Here is a 21,250-nt window from a genome sequence, read left to right as displayed (position 1 = left end):
TTGTGTTGCTTTCTAGTTACAAAATATGTTTTGATTTGGTTGAAAAGGCGATGTAGTAATGTGTGCAAATTGTTATTCTGAAACAAACTAAAAAGCCGGAAACCAATAGTGGAACTTGTTTAAAGTTTCTTGGGTGTTGATGGGAAGTCGTCAAAATTCCCAGTTTCACTTGAGAAGATGGAGAACTTTAAAAACGCTCCCTCCAGTCTCGATATCACAGCGTCCATAGTTTGACCGTCAGAAGTGACTTCACAGCAAGCACAGCTTATACTTTGTCCCTTAGCAATGTCACACTTTAAAATTAACAACCGTAATAAGAGGTTGTTAATTCACGCAGCAGATTGAGATGTTTCAAAAACGCACTTCATTTCTTCATGCTAACAACTCATTACATGTGTTTTTATACACCAGCATTCATGGGACGATGAGAAACTGAACTCCTAGGCCGTAAGCAGGACCGGGAGCCTCACTTCAGCACAAATACAGCTAACAAATAGTAACAGAAAAAACAATAAGCTCTGCTTTGGCAAATCCCATAAGCCTGCCTCAGCTGTGTAATCAATATGTGCAACCAGTTACGAACCGCTGCGCGACTACATCGATAGAGGGTTCTACCTTTCTTTTTCCTTCTTTCTTTGTCCTCGTCGTCTTCTTTCCGAACACCGTGCCTTATGGTTCCGTGACCACCTCCTCCTCTCCCGTGGTTTGCAACGATACTGTGCTCTACAAATGAACCACCACTCAAAAAAATCAATTTATATTCGTTCAGCAGGGTTTAAATCAGGAGCGGTTTACCGAACAAAATAATTTGCCCCTTCGGTAATTACTTCGTTTTTCTTTTTTTTTGTCAGTTAAGTTTTAACTTTACTGGACATATAGACACTTTATTACTGCCAGAATCAAAAAATGAGGTTGACACCAATAAGCAGGCTGAAAGATCTCCAAAAGCAAGTCATCATGCTTTGACCTACAGAAATCCAACAACAAATGGAAAAAGAAAAAATCTCTGACATCCACCAGTGTGGAAATTGCTACAACCATCTTCTTCGTCACACCTAATGACCCCCAGGACTTTTGGCAAAATATTACACCAACATTCAAACATGTTGAATGCTGGCATAATATTGTTGACTTGCTGTGACTACAGATAACCATGACTTGTGCTCTAAACCACAATGGAAAACCTGAATGTCTGTCCAGTTTGGGGCTTTAAGTTGGGTCATGAAGTTGGTCATTGATCTGAATGACACCATGAAGTCCACCTTTGAAATACTTGGAAAATAAAAATGAAAAAGTCTAGACTGTGACTGCAGCATAAACTTGAATAGACTGCTCACGCTTGCAACATAGCTAAATTATAACTATGTTTCAGAGAGCGGTGAGCCAAAACTCCTTGACAGCGGAGTAGATGGCTCCTTGCTATTGGGTTTAGGAGGCAAATACGTTCCCAAGTAGGGAAAGGTAGGTTTGAGTAGCTTGTACCATGACAAATTAATCATAATTATTCTTTCTTTCTTTCTTTCTTTTTTACAATCTGAAACATTTAAGTGTGTTTCACTTAAATAGAAACGGAAATAAATCTGAAAGTGGGCAAATACTTTTCTTGACACTATAGCGCAAAACACTAAAGTCAGGATCATTCACAGATTTGTCAGTAAAAAATTATTGACATCGATTATAATAATAATAAAAAAGGCAATACCAAATGCTTACAACATTCTGATTAGAGTAAAGCTGCATATTGTATCTTTACTTCATATAGCAGGCAGTTGTTTTTTTTTTTTTACTTCTTGCCTTCAACATCACTAAAGGCCTTTCATAAAATAATGTGGCACTACTGTTACTACCAGATCAAGATTTAGCAGTATTGCTCATGTTGACTGACAGGTCATTATTCAGTAGAAGAAATAAGTTTAGATGCATTTTCCCATCTCACTGTGAGCTGCCAAGCCTAATTTGTTGTCAATGTTTATCTACTCCGCTTCCGCTGCCTCACATGTAATGTAGCATTCATAGCTACTGTAAATCTACGAGCGCGTCGCAATGACTGCATAAAATCGAAGTACCTTCATTTTCAGCCCTCCTGTGGCCGTGAGCGTCCTCCCTGTCCTCCCCGCGCCGCGATGGGATTGGTGCTTTGTGGCCGTGAGTGCTGTGTGCGTGCTCCTCAAAACCATGTGCGACTGAAATGCCATTATCAGCAGAGATGTAAGTAAAGCTCTTACGTTGATTCATAGGAGGATCTCTATAACGGCGTGTAAAAACAGACACCTGTCCTGTGAGTTTCCCCGTGCCCTCCACTTTGTGGATGTGCAAATGATGCGGACTGGTGGCCGTGTTCTTCAGACTTATGAGGGTCTTCACAACCAGAAACAAAATTTTTTTGTTATCATTACAAGATTCCAAATGTAACTAATGAGGAACTATTCTATCCTATGCTATGCTATACTCTATGTAGAACCAAGTGGTACCTGGGCTATGCTGCGCCTCTCCATGCTCTGATTTGTGGCCATGAATCTCTTGTCCATGTCCATGGGACTTGGAAGCATCTGGAATCAATAATCTTATTGAGATTACAAATAAACGTCTGTTGTACATCGCTACTTGTTTTTGTGCGTTAGTTTTTGTAGCTTTTTTTCTTTTTCTTTTCACTTTTGTGCTTGATCTATTAAACTACCACAACAATAAGATGTTGCAAAAGTATTCATATGTCTCAAGCTTTTTTACATTTTGTCAACTTGCAGCTACAGTTGTAAATTTTCTGGTTATAATGTTACAAAATATATATTAAAAGGTCAAGGGTTTTGAATACTTTTGCATTATGCTGTGTCTAACAGCTCTACCTGTCATTTCAACATGTCTGGGTGTGTGCTCCTCCTCTCCGTGTCCATGAGAGGTTGTTGAACTGTGGCCATGAGCCTCATGTCCGAGGGACTTGTCATGGCCTGGAATTAACATTTTTATTTATTAAGGTCTCAAAGAAAACTCTCTAAAGATATCTTTCCTCAGTTTCTAATTGATTTTAGCTTTTATTTTTATTTTTCGTATGTACCAACATGACGTTTCCATGACCTAATCTTTGAATAAATCTAGTAAGTGTACCTGTCACTTCAACTTTTCTGTGTGTGTCCGTCTCATGTCCGTGTCCATGTGAGGCTGCCGATTTGTGACCGTGCGTCTCATGTCTGTGTCCATGAGACGCCGGAGGATCTGAAATAAGCATCGTCAACAAGATGACAAGTCTGCACAACCATTGTCCTTATTTTTCCTCCCCCTTTTGCTAACGTATCTGCTGCATATCGTACATTATTTGATTTCAAGAGAATAACGTCTACTCCGTCTAACAGCTATACCTGTCGTTTCAATCGCTTCAACTCGTCCGTGGGAGAGCTCTGTCTTTCCGTGCCCGTGTGAGCCTGGGGGGTTCTGACCGTGATGCACATGGGTGTGAGACACATGAGCATCTGAAATAATAATTGTCAATAAAATACCAGATAAAAAAAACAAACAAAAACAAACACAAACTATATCTGCTTTTTGCAGCTTTTAACTCTTTATAGGGCATGTTTTGTAAATGTGTATGACCTCAAAGTTTTGGAAAAATTTACAAAATCTTTTAACCATCCATCTAAAAGTTTACCTGTACTTCCAACTTTTGCGTGTGTGTGCTCCGTCGCTCCATGTCCGTGTGAGGTAGTCGATTTGTGGCCATGATGTACAACAGTATGAGACTCATGAGGATCTGAAATACATGCTTTCATTTAGCTTACGAGTAAATGCCTGAGTAAAGATCTACCTTTTGCACATTTAATTCTCAGTTATTTTCTGTAAGCTTATAGTAACATTAGAGTTTTCAACTAAATTATCCCTGCTTTCTATGTACCTGTCCTTTCAGTGTTTGTGTGTGTGCGCCCCTCTTCTCCACGCCCATGTGGGGTTGCCGATATGTGACCATGAGCATCATGTACGTGTCCACTGGGCTTGTGGGGATCTAAAATAAATCATTTAATATTTAGAGGAGAAGCAAAGTGTTTCCTTCTTACACTTCTAAGGTTCCAGCGGCATCATATTGTATATTTATTTGCCTAACATTGTGATATATAATTTAAAAATCACACAGCACCTACTTTTAAAAAGTATGCTATTATTTCCTAACTAAGATTTCAGATCATTTTTATAAACTTGCAGTGCCTTGAGAAATCATTCACACATCTTCAGCTTTTTCTTACTTTGTTACAACCTCAAACTTCAGTGTATTTTAGTGGAATTAATTTAATAACAGACCCACATAAAAAGTAGCACATACAAATACAGTGAAAGGAAAAGGATGCAGAGTTGACCACTTAAACTGACGTGCCTGGCAACGGGTGCATTACTCAGACAGGCAGCCGAGTGACCCGGTGTACGTAAATCTCAGCCCAGCTCAGCTGGAAAAATCTTTTAACACAACAACAAATCTGACCTTTTTATCAGTGTTTTTTTTGTTGTTTTTTTTTGTGTCCCTGTTAAAAGAACGTCACGAGCTGTTTGCGACAACCCATGTGAAGCACATGTGAAAGATGGTGCTCTGGTTACAGCAGACCAAAATCTAATACAAGCACATCAGAGAACTACCAGACCCACTGTGAAACATGGTGGTGGCAGCATTATGCAGCGTGTCAGAGCTGATGGAGAGACGAATACTGGACGATACCCAGCAGTAATTAACCTGAATGGGATTAGAAGTTCACCTATGAGGTTGGCAACACGCAGCCAGAGCTGCAGCTTAGGTTACTTATTCATGAGTTACAATTCAGCTGAAAGTCTTTGGCAAGAAAACAAAGACTTTCAATTTCTATAAACAATTATTGTTTATAGAAACTCTACAATTTGACTGAAGTGGAGCTTATTTGCAAAGAACAATGGGCAAATATAATACATTATGCACATTTCCTATTTTTATCTGTAAAAACTGTCAAAATCTGTATCATTTTCCCCTCTGGTTCACAGCTACGCACTAATTGCTGTGGCTCCGTCACGTGAAATCCCAATAAAGACATTAAAGTTTGTGGTTCTGATGTAGCAAAAAGCAAAAAAAAAAAAAAAAAAAAAAAGTGGCAGGCTGTTTGCTCTCTCTGATGTTTCCATCAGTCCAGCTTCAGATTATTACATCCACACTTGTATACCTGTCCTTTCTACTTTATTGTGTCCATGCCCCTCCTCTCCATGTCCATGTGAGGCTGCTGTTTTGTGGCCTTGTGCGAGACTCTCATGCATCTGGGAGACTGATGCAATAATGTTCATTAATATAGGCAGCAAACATTCACATCCACTTTTGCTGTTTCTAGTAGGCACGCACTCCAATATAAGGAAACCACCGTAAAAGAACACAAACTGAATAGATACCTGCTTTCTGAGTATCACTGTGCCTTTGCTCATCTGTTGCCGTTTGGTGGCCATGAGTCTCATGAACATGTCCATTGGATTTGTGAGGGGTTGACACAGCTATCATGAAAATAATACACCACTTTAAGATGTTTTTTTTTGGCAGCCTTTCAGAAAACATTATCATGCTCTTAATAGTAGAAGTGCGTTACCTTTTCTCTTTTCTCCATGCTGAGATGATGTCTGGCTCTGAATTACATGTCCATGTTCCACAGATGTGTGCTGGTCTAACCCATCAATTTTATTGTTAATACAAAAATAACAATACCAAAAGAAGATTAATTTTACTTTCATACATTTTGACAAGGTGTAACTTGTGGGTAAATCTACTTGAAGCCCTGAAAGGCAAGTGATTTTCCTCCATCTTTTTCAGGGACAATTTTTATTTTTATTTTTTTTTGAAGATTGTATAAATACTTTTGCTTGTGAGCAAGTCAAATATTTTTTTCTTGAAAATCATCACAGTTCATATTAAATAAAGGAAAAACTATTGGCATGGATCCTTTAAACACTACATAGTAGACAATAAATACATTTTCTGTACATCTACAAACTTCATTTATGAATTTATTGTGCGGCAAATGCACCATAATGGGATTTTTCTTTGGTTCTGTTTTCTTTTGATTAAGAAAAACTCACCCTAACAAATGAATATAAAAAAAGAGTTAATTATAGATCAGACTATGAAAAAGTCCCGCAATCACATGCAACACCTTTCATGAGCTCACAAGTCATTGTGTCAGGAAGATAAGCTTCAATTTATAAAACACATCATGTGCGACTTATATCTCTTGCATTTCAAGCCTTCCACATATATCGACCTAAGCCACCCGATGCAGTTCTACCACAAAATGCACTTCTAACCACTACAGCTAACAAGGGTACCTTTCCTTTCAGCTTGTGTTTGTATGTGGCCCTCTCCATGATGAGATGATGTTTGTTGCTTCAGCGAATGTTCCTCAAACGAGTGGTGGCCTAACGTAACACATTATTCTAACGTCATCCATTAAAAGAACGTTGCACTTCCATTTCTCATCTACTTCACTGGGGTGGAGCTAACATCGCTGAATGAGTATGAGTTCTCAGGATACTACAGAGGTTAGGAGCTCCACTGGATGTGTATAAAAAACTAAGATGGAGAACGTGAAACTACAGGGAGACGGCTGCTGGCTACAGGACGGCTATTCTACCTGTGGATGGATCACAGTGACAGAAAGCTTTTCCTTTTGTATGTTTTGCCTCACCTTTCGTTCCATGACGCTGTTGCTCAGATGTGTGGGAGACTGATAAACATCATCGTTAGCAACACACAATATAATTAATACCTTTTATTCCAGACGTAAAATAGCACACGAGTAACATTTATGGAATTTAAGTCGTCCAAAATGACACGACGTGCAAATGGTCTTTTTTTTTTTTCCAACTTTGATTTTTAAACTTTTACGTCTGTTTATTGAAACAATCTGTAACTACATGCGGATACCTGTAGCTTCAGCTGTTCTGTGTGGATGCTCCTCGTGCCTGTGACCGGCTGGTTTAATGTGCCCATGTGTGTCTGACCCAGCGAGACCGCAAAGAACAAAATAAGGAAAATAAATTACTCTGCAGATTTCTTAATTATATTTTAGTCCTCACATCAAGCTTTCAGTGTCTTTCTACACTGTTGTTTGTGTTTATTTCTCTTGAGGAAAAAAAAAATTAAATCTCTGGTAATTTTAACTTTAATAAAATGACAAAGAAACAAACCCCAGCCCCACAAGTAAACAAGATACCTATTCTGTTAGTCTCCTCTTGCCTATTTTCCACTGAGCTTGTTTTGTGTTCGTGGTTCTCGTGGTTGTGGAAGACTGGAACGTTGAGATTTTTATGAAAATTGAGATAATTAAAAAAAAAAAAACATTTTAAAAGCTTCTCATGTTCACAGCATTGTGTGACTTTCAAAGTCAATCTCTCTTTTTTTTTTTTTTGTTAAGTATTCATTGATGGCATTGAGCTTTCTGTAATGATACCTTGCCTTTCTGGGGATTTTTCACCCTCTGCTCTGTGTTCAGATGCTGCTTCATGACCATGAGCCTGATGTATGTTTTCTTCATGACTGCTGTGAGCTGAAACACCACAATCATTACTATAAAAGCAACACATCTATATATATGTTTTTACAATAACTTTGTCATAGACTACCAGCTTAAGGACGTCCAGTCTACACCAGGCTCCACCTGCCTGCCATGCATTTTGAAGTTGTACTGCTCAAGTATTTCCTAACTCTCTGTGGTATACTGCAGCATATGCAATACAATTTACAGATATTGGTAATTTAGTGGTATAAGCGCTGCAGTTTAGAAATAGAATATAAACTTAATGTGTGGCAAAGTTATGAAACTGTTGAAAGTGATGTTTCTGAACCCAATAACATTATTTTATCTCATGATACCCTATTCAAACGCTCTGTCTGTCCTGTTGAGGTTGCCCTAGTCTTCGCACGCACAAGGGTTAAAAACAAGAATATACCTTTTATGTCTTCATGCTCAAGGCCTATCTCTCCATGCGACTGGGATGAAGTGGGTGTTTCGTGGCCATGCGGTTGATGTGTGTGTCCCTCAAACATGTGGGAAACTGTCACATCACAGTTGCCGTTGTCATAAGCAAAACCAGGAAGAAAGCAGACACTAAGATGCATTCCTGCCTTTTTTCTGTTGAGGGGTCATTTACTACTGTAAGAGGTCATGTTGAGAAATTGACCACTATTGGTTTCTGCTGCTATGGTAGAGTTTATGTACCTATGTTACACTACAGAGCTGCTACATTTACATACCTGTGTGAGACTTTGTGTTTGTTCCCTCTTCGTGTTCAGGTAAAGTTGTTCTGTGGCCATGCGTCTCATGTCCGTGTCGCTCTAACTCGTTGGAAACAATCAAGACACGATTGTTATTTCCAAAATGAGGAAAACCATCTGGGGAGCTGAACATCAACAGCTCTTTCAGTAGCCATCGAGCTGGCAATGCTTTATTTTAAGTTAGGGCATTGTTATTTTAAGTAATTCCTGCCTCTGAAGCCAGTTGTATAAGTAAATATTCGCAAACTACAATGGCAATGAATTTATAAAAAAACAAAAAAAAAAACAAAACAAAAAAAATAAAGTATTTGCCTATGTTAGATTTCTTTTGTTTTTGTTTTATTGCACTCAAGTAGTGACCTAAGAGGGTCTCTGACGAGGCTAATTTCAGAACAACCGATCAGAACGTGAATATAGAAATTCGGTTACCTGTCTTGTGAGGATTTGTCTTTGTGTGCTGCTCTTCACCATGTTCAGACAATCCAGTTGATGTATGAGCCTCGTGCACATGTCCCTCCGTCATGTGGGAAACTGGCAAACCAAAGTTTTCAGCGAAATCTCAAACACTTTCTTACTGTTTTTCACCAAACATATGAATTTGTTTCTCTCTACTGGGCTAATCACTAAAACTAATTCTCAGATTCATAAATACCTGTCTTCTCAGCCTCATTACCGTCTTCCACTTGCCCAGAGGAGATTTTTTTTGCGTGTCCATGAGTTTCATGTTTAGATGCATTGGGGTCTGACACAACAGAATTATTGTAAGAAGCATAAAGGATTAAAATGTTCTTTTACGTCCAAGTTAATATTGCCTGCGCATATGAAGAGATACCTTTAATTTCAACATGATTTTCTGTTTGGTTCCCTTTCTCTCCATGCGCGGATGAGGGTATTTTGTGGCCGTGAGTTTCATGTGTGTAGTCTTCAGATTTGTGGAGGTCTGAAAAATCACAAGGTTAACTGAAACAGCAATGGAGATTTCAAGATTATACACTGTATTTCAATAGTTCCTTTAATTTTCCTGGTTTGCCCTCTGAATGGTGTACGATTGATTAAACTGGAAATTATTCAATCTAAGAAAAACTGAGTGGGCTGATCATTGTATGGGAAAAGGATAACTTTTACGATAAGCTCGGCAGAAAACTCATGTTTTGGTAATGAGCTAATTATTTTATGACTTCTGTTATCAGACAACGAAAGTGGAACGCCAGATTACATACTGCAGATTTTTATCTTAATAGCTGTACAAACTGATTTGTGATAATGATGTGAGACAGCAAACACTGGAGTGCCTCATCTGAGCCGCAGCTAATACAAGGCGCCGCATACAGCCAGCTCTAATAACTTTTATAGCAGCAAACACAATTTATGCCCCCACTTAGTGTTAAGTTATGGATCCTCTGTAACAGTCTGGGCAACGACTACGAAAGCTGTAACCAGAGCTCATCAAATAAACCAGACACTTATTTTTAAGTTCTCCGTGATTATCCTGAGATCAGCTGCAAACTTTGTCCCTTTGATAGGAAAATATTTGCAGCTTCAATATATTTATGGTTCCCAGACACAAATATTAACATACTATCCAGCCTTTGCTCTTTGCCTATATTATATTTATAGGCATCATGCAACAGCCACTGTTGCATGATGTGATGGTGAGGAAGACCATGCATCCCTGAAATATTCCTGTAGAAGGTTTTGAACAACAAACACGCTACCTGCATGATTCCTGAGGAGGAAGGTTGTCAGAAAACCACTGACTGACAATGAAAGACTGGCAAGAAGACTTCAGTTTCCAAAGTATCGCACACAATAAATGCTAAAAGGACTCGTAGCTAAACTCCAAGACATACACCACAACCTTGGTTCCAGAAGAATAAATGTAGGATTTTGGATCGGATATCATAGTTGCCTGACTTGATCACTATTGAAAATATTCTAGAGGGAATTGAAAAAAGGAGGAAGCCGCACACAAACCCAAACATTTTCAGAAATGGGTAAAACAATTGTAAAACCGGTGCGGTCTTTAAAATGGCATTTGTGTTGAAAGTTATTTATTCAATGTGTTTAATGCAAAGAGCTATAAATGCAGGGATTTGCTGATAGAGCTACTTCACGGTTAAAATTAAGTCACGTTAAGAGCAAATGTTTACACAACTACAATAAACTACGGCTGATTAAAGAACTACCATCCATACTAAATGGATACCTTTAGCCTCTGCATGCCCCCCCGCCTCGCTGCGCCGCCCCTCGTGTTCAGATAAAGTTGTTGGCTTGTGGCCGTGGGTCTCGTGTTGCGGCTTTGGACTGTGGGCACCTATCACAGAGTAATGCTGTTTACACAAAGGTCCTCAAAAGGAGGTGAAATTTATTTTCCCCCCTTTTCTCAAAAAATCTTTTTCATTTTGAACCCATCAGCTTCAGTCACTGTCTAAGTGAATCTATGATGATGCTTTCGGTGTCAAAAACTGCCTGAATGACAGACTATTTTGTCAGCGAAGAGATGAATTTATATAGATCCGACCTTGAGTTTTTATATGGCCGTTTTTCACTCTGAGCTGTCAGCGTCCATATTAAAAGTTTTTATTTTGCGCACCGTTTCTGTGCTGAGAGTTACGTCTGCCTCTACATTTACGCGAGATACCTGTCGTTTTAGATGTTTCCTCTTCGTCGTCCTCCTCCTCCTCCTCCCTGCCTCGCTCATGCTCAGTGGAGCTTGTTGCCTTGTGTCCGTGACTCTCATGTACAGACTTGTGGGAAACTGAAGAACCACAGTCATAATCAACAAAACGAGAACAGAGACGTTGTGGGGTATTTCCTCAGCAGCCTGAACAATATGAACTTCACAATTAGGCTGATGCTGCAGCGGCTAAAGATTACTGATGGTGTCTGTTGTCTTCCTGCCTCCTGCTAAGACCTAGTTTTCTTTTTTCTTGTCTTTCTTTCTCTCTCTCTCCCTCTCTGTCAGATAGCGGATCGGCCCTTTGGGGGCCTCAGCCCTGGGCTTCGGGGAGGGCTATGAGAGTCAGAGGGGCTTGAGCAGCTTCTTCATTGCTACACTTTCACTCTGGGTGTGAAAAGTATGACATGCTCCCGCTTTTATGTGAATGTCATGAATGTGTCTGAATGTTCGTTCCCCCTTTTTCATCCAAAATATACCTAGACAAAGCACAAAATATCTGGCTTATGATACAGTAACTCCTTCTCACGGATGTATTTCCCTGTGTTGAAATAAGAACAAAACATCTTCAATCAATACCAGCTAACCGAGCACACACATACCAGTTGTAACGCATTTTTAATTGCCTCTGCCTAGTTCTCCTTCAGGGCTTGATATTGTTCCCAAGATCCTCTACTGCATGCTTTTTGGGCTAACAGATTGAGTCCAAACAAAAAAAGGAGAGATGTGAAGCTAGTTTAGTTAATACAGAGCAGGTCTAAAGTGTACAGAAACACGGCGACGGCATGAACTTTAAGGGACTTTCAAAACAGAAATTAGGTGAGCGAGTTTGAGTTTTTTCGTAACATTTTTCTGAAAAACTACACAGTTTTTCTCTAGGTATTAACAAGGCTGTGGCATATGTCTGGCTGGATATTTGACCACTCTTCTTATCAGAAATGATAAAGCTCATTTGGTAGGTTACTGACACAGCCTTTGCTTTTAAGCAATAGAAATAAATCTCCAACAAGGCTGAGGTCAACCGTTGCAGAGGCTTAATGTTAGCCAGCGTTAGCCATTCCAAACCAGCTTCAATATGTGCTTGAGGTAATTATTCTTTTGAATCATCCAGCTGTGGCACATTTTCACTCATTATGATGTTCAAGAACAGTCCAGGAACCACCTCGGCTTAAGCCTGTATAAAAATATAACTGAGGTGTATAACATCAGCGCTGACTGACCATGAAAGAAAGATCTGTCCAAACCAGACACCTTCTATCACATCTGACAAGTGAAGCTGCCTAAATGTTGAAATCAAATGCTTTTATTGTGAAATGGGGACATTTCTCTAATGACAAAATGTGTGTTTGGAAGAGTCAAAGTAAGACTTGTAAATGTTTTTGCTGCCAGTGGTGCTGGTGCATCAAACAACATCGGTGGGTACAAATAACGAAGAAAGATGATTTTCAAATCAACAGATAAGCTTGTTGAATACCATTGAATTTTCCAACAAGACAATGGTTTGAAATGCACATCGACGTGGCTTTGGAACTACCAAAGCAGACCATCATTGCACTTCTGTAGTGTCCTCAACTTCTACTCTACTGAAAATGGTAGAAAGCAAAGCTAGATTTAATGGGCCTCTCTACCTTTCTTGCAAGGCGACAGATCAAATTTCCAGCCAGAATAATTCCACTTGACAGACACAAGCAGTGTGTTATTTCTTTGCAACTTGCTAAAGGACATGTAACTAAATATTAGAGCGCAGTACATGCAGTGTGTGCATAATTATAACCTTTTTTTTATATCAGATGAAACACAATATAAACTCTTGGTCAGACTTATATGTAGATCAAGCCTTTTCATCAACAAACACGTGGTTCATTAAGTTAAACCACCACAGTCTTCCTCAAAGAGATGATTGCTAACAAAAATGGGAATAACTAATCAAAGCGAGTGACCACACCGTGAACATCGTTGAGGGACTAATGATTGCCGGACCGCTAGAGACTACAGAGCTGCAAGCCTCCATCTGTGTTTCCCCCCCGTGAGGTGTTTAGAGCGGGCGTTGTGCGTTCTTTTTCAGATACGGGGGGGATTCAGCAAGCATCCTGCTCCCCTGCGGAGCATCCCCCTCCAGGCTACCTCCCGCCCACTCGCTCTTTTCTCCCCCTCCCCCTCCCTCTCTCTCTCTCCCCCCACTTTCCCCGGGGCTCCGGTGAGACAGGACGACGGCTGCTGTTCTCACAGCACCCAGAACCGCTTCACAAAACTGGCCTCATGCCATCGCTGCATCTCATCAAAGTTCACCCAGCCTACGTCTCTCTGACTGTGTCCTCCTCTGGCCCAACCAGACCCGCCTTCTCACACATCTGTCGCTCGCCGCGGCGAAGCGGGATTCTGAATCACGGGTTGTTTCGGGGGGCTGCCGTTGCGCGGCGGAGAGCGTAAATGAATTTGATCTCGGTAACCTGCGCTGCCTCAGGGGCAGGATGATTCTCGGTATTAATCTCAGTCAGCTCAGCCCCCAAAAACTGTCTGACATCAGACGTTGGCAGCGGAGGCATTCCAGGTTCTTGCTCATTCTGCAGCGACTGAAAGCGAAGGGGTGTGTGTGAGAGTCGGTCGGGCTTTGTAAGGATAGACAGTGATGAAGCTCTATATCTGCGCCCTGGCAGGCACGCTGACACCACGCCTAAACCAACAGGCAGTTACCTCTGACGATACAATACGGCTTTATTTATGCTTCCAGAGTTTGTACATTAATGCTGCAGACGCCGTAGTTTGTAATGTGCTGCAGCTGGGTGAGGTTAAGTTGGGCTTTGCCCCAATTCTGTCTGCTTTGTCTTCGTGTCTTGTCTTGGCTCTGATCCTGTGGCTGATGTTCCTCAATCCCCTCAATGTCTCTGAATGATGCAAACACAATGCCAACTGAAGTCATTCCTTCAAAGACTTCCCTATATCGCACATTAAACTTTCCCTCATCAGTACGCTGGCTCACCCTCACACCCACAGTGAGGGAATCTCGGCGAACTCAACAATTCCCTCTGACATGTGAGATGATGCAGTGTAACACAAAAATGATCCCAAAATGAAGCACCCTGCTTGGAAAATGATCTCCCAAGTCAGATTTTGACTAATCTTGTCAATGGTGTGCCTTACCTCCGTCAGTTAGGCTTGAATGATGCTGAACTTTTACAGTAGGCTCTTCTATGTGATGATGATGATGATGATTAGTGACAGAGTGATGAGAGGAACCTTCTGGAACAGGGTGGGACAGATGTGAATGCTCAGGGACCGTTTCTGAACGAGTGAACTCCCGTGGCGGGGAAACCCCGTCCTCCCCCAGCGGAGACGACAACGAAGGAGGATGGAGCTCCGTTCTGACAGGAAGCGTGTCAGATTGTCCCGTCGGAACCAGCGGAGGCTCGGATGAAGTGCGGGTGGGTAACGCGTGGTGCGTTTGAGGGACTGAGCCCTCTGTAAATCTGCTTTCTGGCGCTGGAGCTCCGCTGTCTGTTGAATCAGGTGCAGGAGGACAGAGAATGTAAATGCGATGAGGAATGAGCAAGCTAAGGCATTAGCATAAGAGATGCTGCCTCAGATTGTTTATCTGAAGAAAGCCTAGCTTTTCTCTTTCTATTTCACACACACAGAAAGTGAGAACGCACGATGAAAGTGTGATTTCACACTGCTGAGATAGGCTAAATTCAAAAGCTGTTCCACAACCCTTTCACTGCTGGAAATACTGTTCAGCTTACAAGCATTGTGCATATTAGGGGTGTGACCATTGTTGACGTGGTTGTAAAATAATAATAATAAAAATACAATATCATTCATTGTGGTGTTACCCAGTCATACACTGGACTGTGTATGCTTAAATTCTCACTATGCTGAATGAATGAATACCATCATCTGTATCCATAAATTAGGCATCACTATGTTTCCTGCTGATTTAATGATTGTATTGGTAGGTATTTATCTTTGAAAATACAAAAGTATATCTCCTCACAAATAGCCTTTTAGATGCAGTACTACTTTATCCATATTTTTATTTGCTTCCTTAATATTTTGCACTCTACATATGCCACATTTCTCTCAGCTCAACACACAAAAAAGCCACTTCCCTGTTAACTTGTTCAAGTACAACTAACAGATTAAGTTGTTTTTTTTTATTTGGGGTTAGGCAGGATTAGAGAGAGGGCTTCTCTAATCCTGCTTCACTGAAACTTTTATTAACTGATTGTATAAATACCTCCATCCATCCATTTTCTTTACACCCTTGTCCCTTAGTGGGGTCGTGAGGGTTGCTGGTGCCTATCTCCAGCTAGGGTTGGGCGAGGGGCGGGGTTCACCCTGGACAGGTTGCCAGTCTGTCACAGGGCAACACAGAGACACACAACCATGCACACACTCACACCTAGGGACAATTTAGAGAAACCAATTGACCTGACAGTCATGTTATTGGACTGTGGGAGGAAAACGGAGTACCCGGAGAAAACCCACGCATACACAGGGAGAACATGCAAACTCCATGCAGAAAGACTGGGGCTGGGAATTGAACCCAGAGCCTTCTTGCTGCAAGGCAACAGCTCTACCAACTGCACCACTGTGCAGCCCGTATAAATACCTGCAAAATAAAAAAAAAATACATTCCTTTTCTGTTATGGGTAGCACATCTGATATTATTATCGATTCTAAAAATGTGTATGTCTTTTTTTAAATTTATTGCCGTAGAATATTTATTTATGACTGCAGTTTTTCTTTTTGGTTGATTATCTGGATAGATATTTCTGAGAAGGTTTTTTTTTTTTTTTTTTTCTGTCAGTGCCAGCCAGATCGATCAAGAATTTCCTCTTCACACCGTGTAACTTAAGTTGCATTTAGATAATGGCGTCTGTAACAGAACCTAATCCGATAATGACGCTCGTCTTCCATTACAGGACTGACATAACAATGATTAATCCTAAATTACTACCATATTCTATTTTGTACATACATTGGAGTGGCTACACTAAATACACTGCACGGTTTGAGAGACGGAAGAGATAAAAGCGACCTTACTCACTGGTTATAAGAGTGTCTGAAAATATTTTAGGAATTTCTTGTTCTTCGTGGGTTTTCAGAGCACAAAGCTAAAAAGCACAAATGGCTAATGGGCAAACTAAGAGGAGGGGGCAAAAAAAAATGGTTGAGCAAGCAGGTTACGTGTTCTACATTCACTAATATATCTGCAGATCATAAAACTCATACACACACACAGCAAAAACTGCTGGCTTATTTTTTTTTTCAAAGCAACAAAATCCTTCTTATTATCTCTGGGCACTTTTTTAAATGCCCCGCCGCTATTTAAAAGCTCCAAGTTTTTAAGGATGGAAGGCCCCCTTCGCATCACCCTAATCATTAGATTCTTTGTAAAAACTAAAGATTGTCTTAAATCTGACTCTGTAAGGTGTAGGAATAACTTTGAGCTCAACTATACCAGCTAAATTAGGTTATTTTTAACCCAGCAATTTTTAGAGGGTGCAATTATCTATTGTAGTGTAACAACACTAAAGCACAGCTAAATTATCTGGGGCAGGTTCTACGCGTCGTGCCTACCTTCACTTTTATCAAGATGATGAGGGTTCAGAGAACTGAAAAGTGAGTTTCCAACCTCAGCCGCGGGGACTTTGAGGTCCGAATCCTCTGCATGCACAGAAATAAAACGTAAAGTAAAAGTTTAGTTTGCATCCATCTGACAGCAACATTGCTCTCTCGTGGTCGGCATCAACAGTCTGAACCGATATCCATCATAATCCTGTGGAAATGCACCCATCTGTCCAAATGGACTCACTAACAGTCCCATGATGACACAGTCTCTCTCGCGCGCACACACACACACACACACACACACAAGCACCTACTGCACACACACGACGTCGAACGCATCCCCCTCTGTTCATGTGCATACACACGTCTGGGTGTCCTCCTCACAAATGGATTTGCATATAATGAGATCATTTATCACTTCTTCTAAAAATCGTCTAAGAAAGTGTAAATAATACCTAAATGTCACTTGTCAGTCTTAGCATTCTCATCATTTGTTACAAGAGTGTGAGACGCTGATTTGGCTTCGCAATAATGAAGCCATCGTGATTCAGGATCTGTTAGCATCTGCATGAAATCTTAATGGAAGTCAACCAGCATGGATGTTGTTAATGCGTCACATGATTTTCAAGCCATGATCCAATCAGTCGATAACCAGAGCTGAGGTTGGGTTTTTTTTTTTTCTTTTTTTTTGTGAAAAATTCAAGGATTTGAGGAGAGCAGCGTGAACGGCGGCCCGTGTTCGCACACTTTCCCGCACGTGCCCGACCACGTGACCGTGCATTTCGAAGCTCTTGTTAAGTTCCAGATTTTTGGATGAAAAATAAAACGGTGGTCACGTGAAGGTCATGTGGTCGGGGCTTGTAGATTTATGACAGGGTTCAAGGATTGGGTCACTATGACCTGAAACCCCCCCTCCACCATGCCTACACCCATCTGTCCAGACTGACCAATGAGCTGCGTGCCCGGTGGATCAGACTCTGTTGCCAATAGATCGCTAATCCTCTGAGCGTGCTCGCTGATGTAACTGGGGCAGAGACAAGACAAAGGATGCGAGTACTATGACATGGCTGTCTGACACATACTGCATGCTGTAAGGATTTCATAGATACATCTGGGCAGGCAGCAGTTTATAACACGAAACAAACGACAAATCCCTTCGTTTTTCATTATTCCTTCCCGTCCAACCAGAAAATATTTATAAAATAAAATCCAACCATGATATGATGCTACAATTATTTTCTAACTTCCAATCCTGGTTAAATATTTTGAAGCTTCAGAAAAGACATTAGACATTAAAGTTTTTTTTTTTTTTTGTCATTGAAGATAATGAATGGGGTAAAGTGAACTACTTATAGACATCATAGCTACACACAGCAGCATAAAAGCTTGGCATGTCAGTGTTTTGTAGTGTGTGTGTGTGTGTGTGTTGTAGTGTGTGCGTGTGCAAACAGTAGTGGCGGCCGCTTGGTGAGAATGGGACCTAAGACCTCAGATCCCCGTGAGGACACAGAGGAGATGGAGATGATTTATGGGTTCCACTGAACTGCACCATATGCCTGCCATAAATCTAAACATGCACACACACACACACACACACACACACACTCACATGCACGCACACCTACACACAAAAACGGGGTTTACATACAACAGGGTCAGGCTAAAACCTAAATACACTCCTCTAAGCCTAAGATTTTTAAAAAGGCAGCAGTTGCTTTGGATAGGATTTTTCACCTTTGAGCTACTTATATTAAATAGTCATTTAGTAGCATGTATGTTTCTAGAATCAACTTCCCTTTTTTTTTACTCTCTGAGCATACATATCCATATTTTTAAATATGTTGTTTTTGTCTGTTATACAACCTGAGTCAAACTGGAAGTGTCTGTGAACATCAGTTTCCAGATCTTCCAGAGTCTCAATTGGATTTGGAGCTGAACTTTGACTGGGTCATCTGAAAACTAACATGCTTCGGTCTAAACGTAGCTGCAGCTGTAAGTTTGGGGTCATGAAACACGTCCTCTGGCTCAAGTCTTTTGCGATCCCAGTTGAAGAAAAACCCTCAGCATCATGCCGCCACCACAATGTTCCATGCAGGAGCTGTTCTGTCCAGTGCAGTGCTTCTACATGGCACTGCACACCGAAACAAACAGGATGCCCTGGATTTTATTTAGGCATATCAGAGTAAAGGGGTCTGAGTACAAATACAAACTTTAGTTTTCATAAGTTTTCTATAAGGGGCAACTGGAGAGGCTCCTTAAACTAACATTTATGTTTTTGACTGGGGGAGAAAGCCATCAAAAACCCATGCATGCACAGCACATAGTACATGCAATCTCCACACAGAAAGGTACTGAATCATTAAATCAATATGTGATATTTGAATTAAGGTTGCAAAGGTGCAGCAAAAGCATACAACTTAAAAGGAAACACTCTGTAGGCAGTTTAAGATCAGAAAATGTTCCTGTTTCGCTCGAGTTTGACTGAACCGCGCACGTTATCGTTAGCCGACGTCCTTCATGATGAACTATCAAAGGCTCTCGAGCCCCTCAGTCGAAGCTCCTGTCAGATTCTCCTGAGTCATTGCTAATCATTGAACTCTTTTGAGTTTCCTCCTGATGTCAGCCAAACAACAAAAACTGCTGCGTTGTTCAAAACGCCCACGCTTAATGGATTCCTTCAAGACCAGAAAATGTCCGATGACATCACGCTGATGTGGAAATCCAAGCGCATCCCACGTTTTGACTTCCGTTTTGGCACGGCATTAAAGGTGCAGCTGCTTACCAAGATGGCAGGTTTTAATTTAGTATGAAGGCAAGCTGGGCTTTAAGGGCTTTAAAGACCACTTTACTGTACATCGAGGCAGCTGACAGAAACCTTCCCCGTCTCTCCGGGGGTTGTTTCAGATCAGTCAGTCAGAACAAATAAAGTCTGAATATCCACAACACTTTGACAACCCAGCTTTCAAGACAGGACAATCCACATCCAACATTAATGTCAGGGATATAAAAAGCCTGAGAAACGGTCAATGTTCCGCTTAAGACCTCCAGTAAGTTGGAGGATGAATTATGAATGATTCCTACACTGACACAAACACCCCGACTGTCAGAGTCTATAAGCACGTCCACAGGAGCGCACATTGGATTTGTCACAGATGTGTAGGAAGTTCCTGCTGCAATGTGACTGCATCATTTAAACATCCAGAAGAAGAAAAAAATCATCACTTATTGAGGTGGTCAGATATGTTGGACTGATAAAAAAAAAAAAAGTCTTTCTTAATTTTCAATAGCAGGCTTCCTTTGGGGCGTTGTTTTTGTGTATGCAGACACCAGAAGAGGCTCTGCTGTGCTATCATGATCAAATAAAGAGAAACTTCAAAAGAGGAAATTCAGCTTTTCACTTCGGAAAACCTACCCACTCATTATTTTTTACCTACTCCCAAACTTAAATGAGCAGATTGTTACAATTTACTACATATATTAAAATGTAGTAAAAAGGAAATGTTACTGTGTACATCTTGATGTCTCAGGTCCACATAATAAATTAATCAGTCCACATAATCACTTTGCCTCCTTATGTTTTCACTCTTCACAGCTTCAAGTCACCAGAGTGAATTTCGGAGACAGAAACTCTTAAAGTGCTGTAAGCTGTTACAGTCGGCTTTGAAATATCCCGGCTGTGGTTGGACCCCAATAGGTATGAAGTCCTGTAAAAGGTCATGTAACCATTAAAGAGTTTGAGCTTTTTGGAAGATTTGCTGTAATTGTTGAATTTGTAAAGTTTACATAGATGTGCTGAATAAATCTCCTCCCTGTTGGTCTGATTGGAGCAGAGAAGATTCAAGTCTTGTGTGATGATTTTTATTCAATAAGTTTACCACTTTTTCACCCCCCAACAAGAAAAGTGCTCCAACATCTTAGTTAGGATTGAATCTCTGATTTGCTTGGATTGTTTTGGAACATCCAAAGCAATTTACTTTCGTGTGTGTGTGTGTGTGTGTGACAGTTCTGGTGAGATTGGGTGATCCAACAGGGCCATGTACCCGAACACACATCAAAGCTGGCTTGGGAATTGACAAAGCAGATTAACATGTCATTCCTGGAATAGCGCCAAACAGGAAAACAAGTGAATTTATGGAATGTTCTTGAAAGCCAGGTCTGTTCCAGGAAGCCAAATAATTTAAAGGAACACTACCATGTCTGTTAAGGGAGAAATATGATGGCTACAAAAGATAGGGGTTTCTCTGCAACTTCTCAAGATGCAATAAACCAAAGACTAATAGGATGGGAGCAGATTCGAGCTGGCATCCATAAATTAAGACCCTGTGCTGATTGGAGGGACTTCACAATAAACTCAAATGTATGAAGTCAGTTCTTGTTTATAAAATCATGGTGTAATAATTTCACCTTGAGAAAAACCATTATATGACCTGTATGGCCATGAGTGTTTTCAAACTTCTGGCACTGTCACTTGTACAAAATTGAGAACATATTTCTTTGTAAGCTAATCAACAAGTCAAGTGTAGCATATGACCAAGGACTCAAATTTAAAGCCTCTGAAGCTCAGTTTTAACTTACTCCAATAATCTCGAACGAAATCTCTACAAACTATACTCCTAGGAGTTGTTGTGCAGTCAACAATTTCTCCAAGCTGTGGCAGTGCCAAGCCAACAAGCACGTCCTCATCGTTTCCATAATACGTTTCATATTGACTGCAAAACAAGGAAAGGTTAACTTAAGGTGTCTCA

The 21,250-nt window shown here is 40.7% G+C and overlaps 1 protein-coding gene across 1 annotated transcript in view; it reads right to left on the bottom strand.

The window, feature by feature from the left end:
- The window catches only part of ntng2b (netrin g2b), an 89,247-nt gene that overhangs the window by 18,842 nt on the left and 49,155 nt on the right, over positions 1–21,250 (bottom strand). Inside the window, exons 7-27 of the mRNA XM_016681487.1 lie at positions 16,515–16,601; positions 14,076–14,429; positions 10,899–11,015; positions 10,464–10,571; positions 9,090–9,197; positions 8,910–8,999; positions 8,687–8,788; positions 8,237–8,317; positions 7,933–8,037; positions 7,434–7,529; positions 7,197–7,271; positions 6,908–6,979; positions 6,669–6,707; positions 6,310–6,399; positions 5,577–5,651; positions 5,386–5,484; positions 5,166–5,264; positions 3,884–3,991; positions 3,641–3,742; positions 3,354–3,464; positions 3,128–3,210 (exon numbers count right to left, since the gene is read on the bottom strand). Of these exons, the coding sequence (XP_016536973.1) occupies positions 3,128–3,210; positions 3,354–3,464; positions 3,641–3,742; positions 3,884–3,991; positions 5,166–5,264; positions 5,386–5,484; positions 5,577–5,651; positions 6,310–6,399; positions 6,669–6,707; positions 6,908–6,979; positions 7,197–7,271; positions 7,434–7,529; positions 7,933–8,037; positions 8,237–8,317; positions 8,687–8,788; positions 8,910–8,999; positions 9,090–9,197; positions 10,464–10,571; positions 10,899–11,015; positions 14,076–14,429; positions 16,515–16,601 (2,201 nt within the window). The remainder of the gene's footprint in view (positions 1–3,127; positions 3,211–3,353; positions 3,465–3,640; positions 3,743–3,883; positions 3,992–5,165; positions 5,265–5,385; positions 5,485–5,576; positions 5,652–6,309; positions 6,400–6,668; positions 6,708–6,907; positions 6,980–7,196; positions 7,272–7,433; positions 7,530–7,932; positions 8,038–8,236; positions 8,318–8,686; positions 8,789–8,909; positions 9,000–9,089; positions 9,198–10,463; positions 10,572–10,898; positions 11,016–14,075; positions 14,430–16,514; positions 16,602–21,250) is intronic.

Source organism: Poecilia formosa, unplaced genomic scaffold (genome assembly GCF_000485575.1).
Source record: "Poecilia formosa unplaced genomic scaffold, Poecilia_formosa-5.1.2 Scaffold282, whole genome shotgun sequence".
In the NCBI taxonomy this organism is placed as follows: Eukaryota; Metazoa; Chordata; class Actinopteri; order Cyprinodontiformes; family Poeciliidae; genus Poecilia; species Poecilia formosa.
Note: the sequence above shows the minus strand (reverse complement) of the source record. Positions and strands in the feature narration are given on the sequence as shown.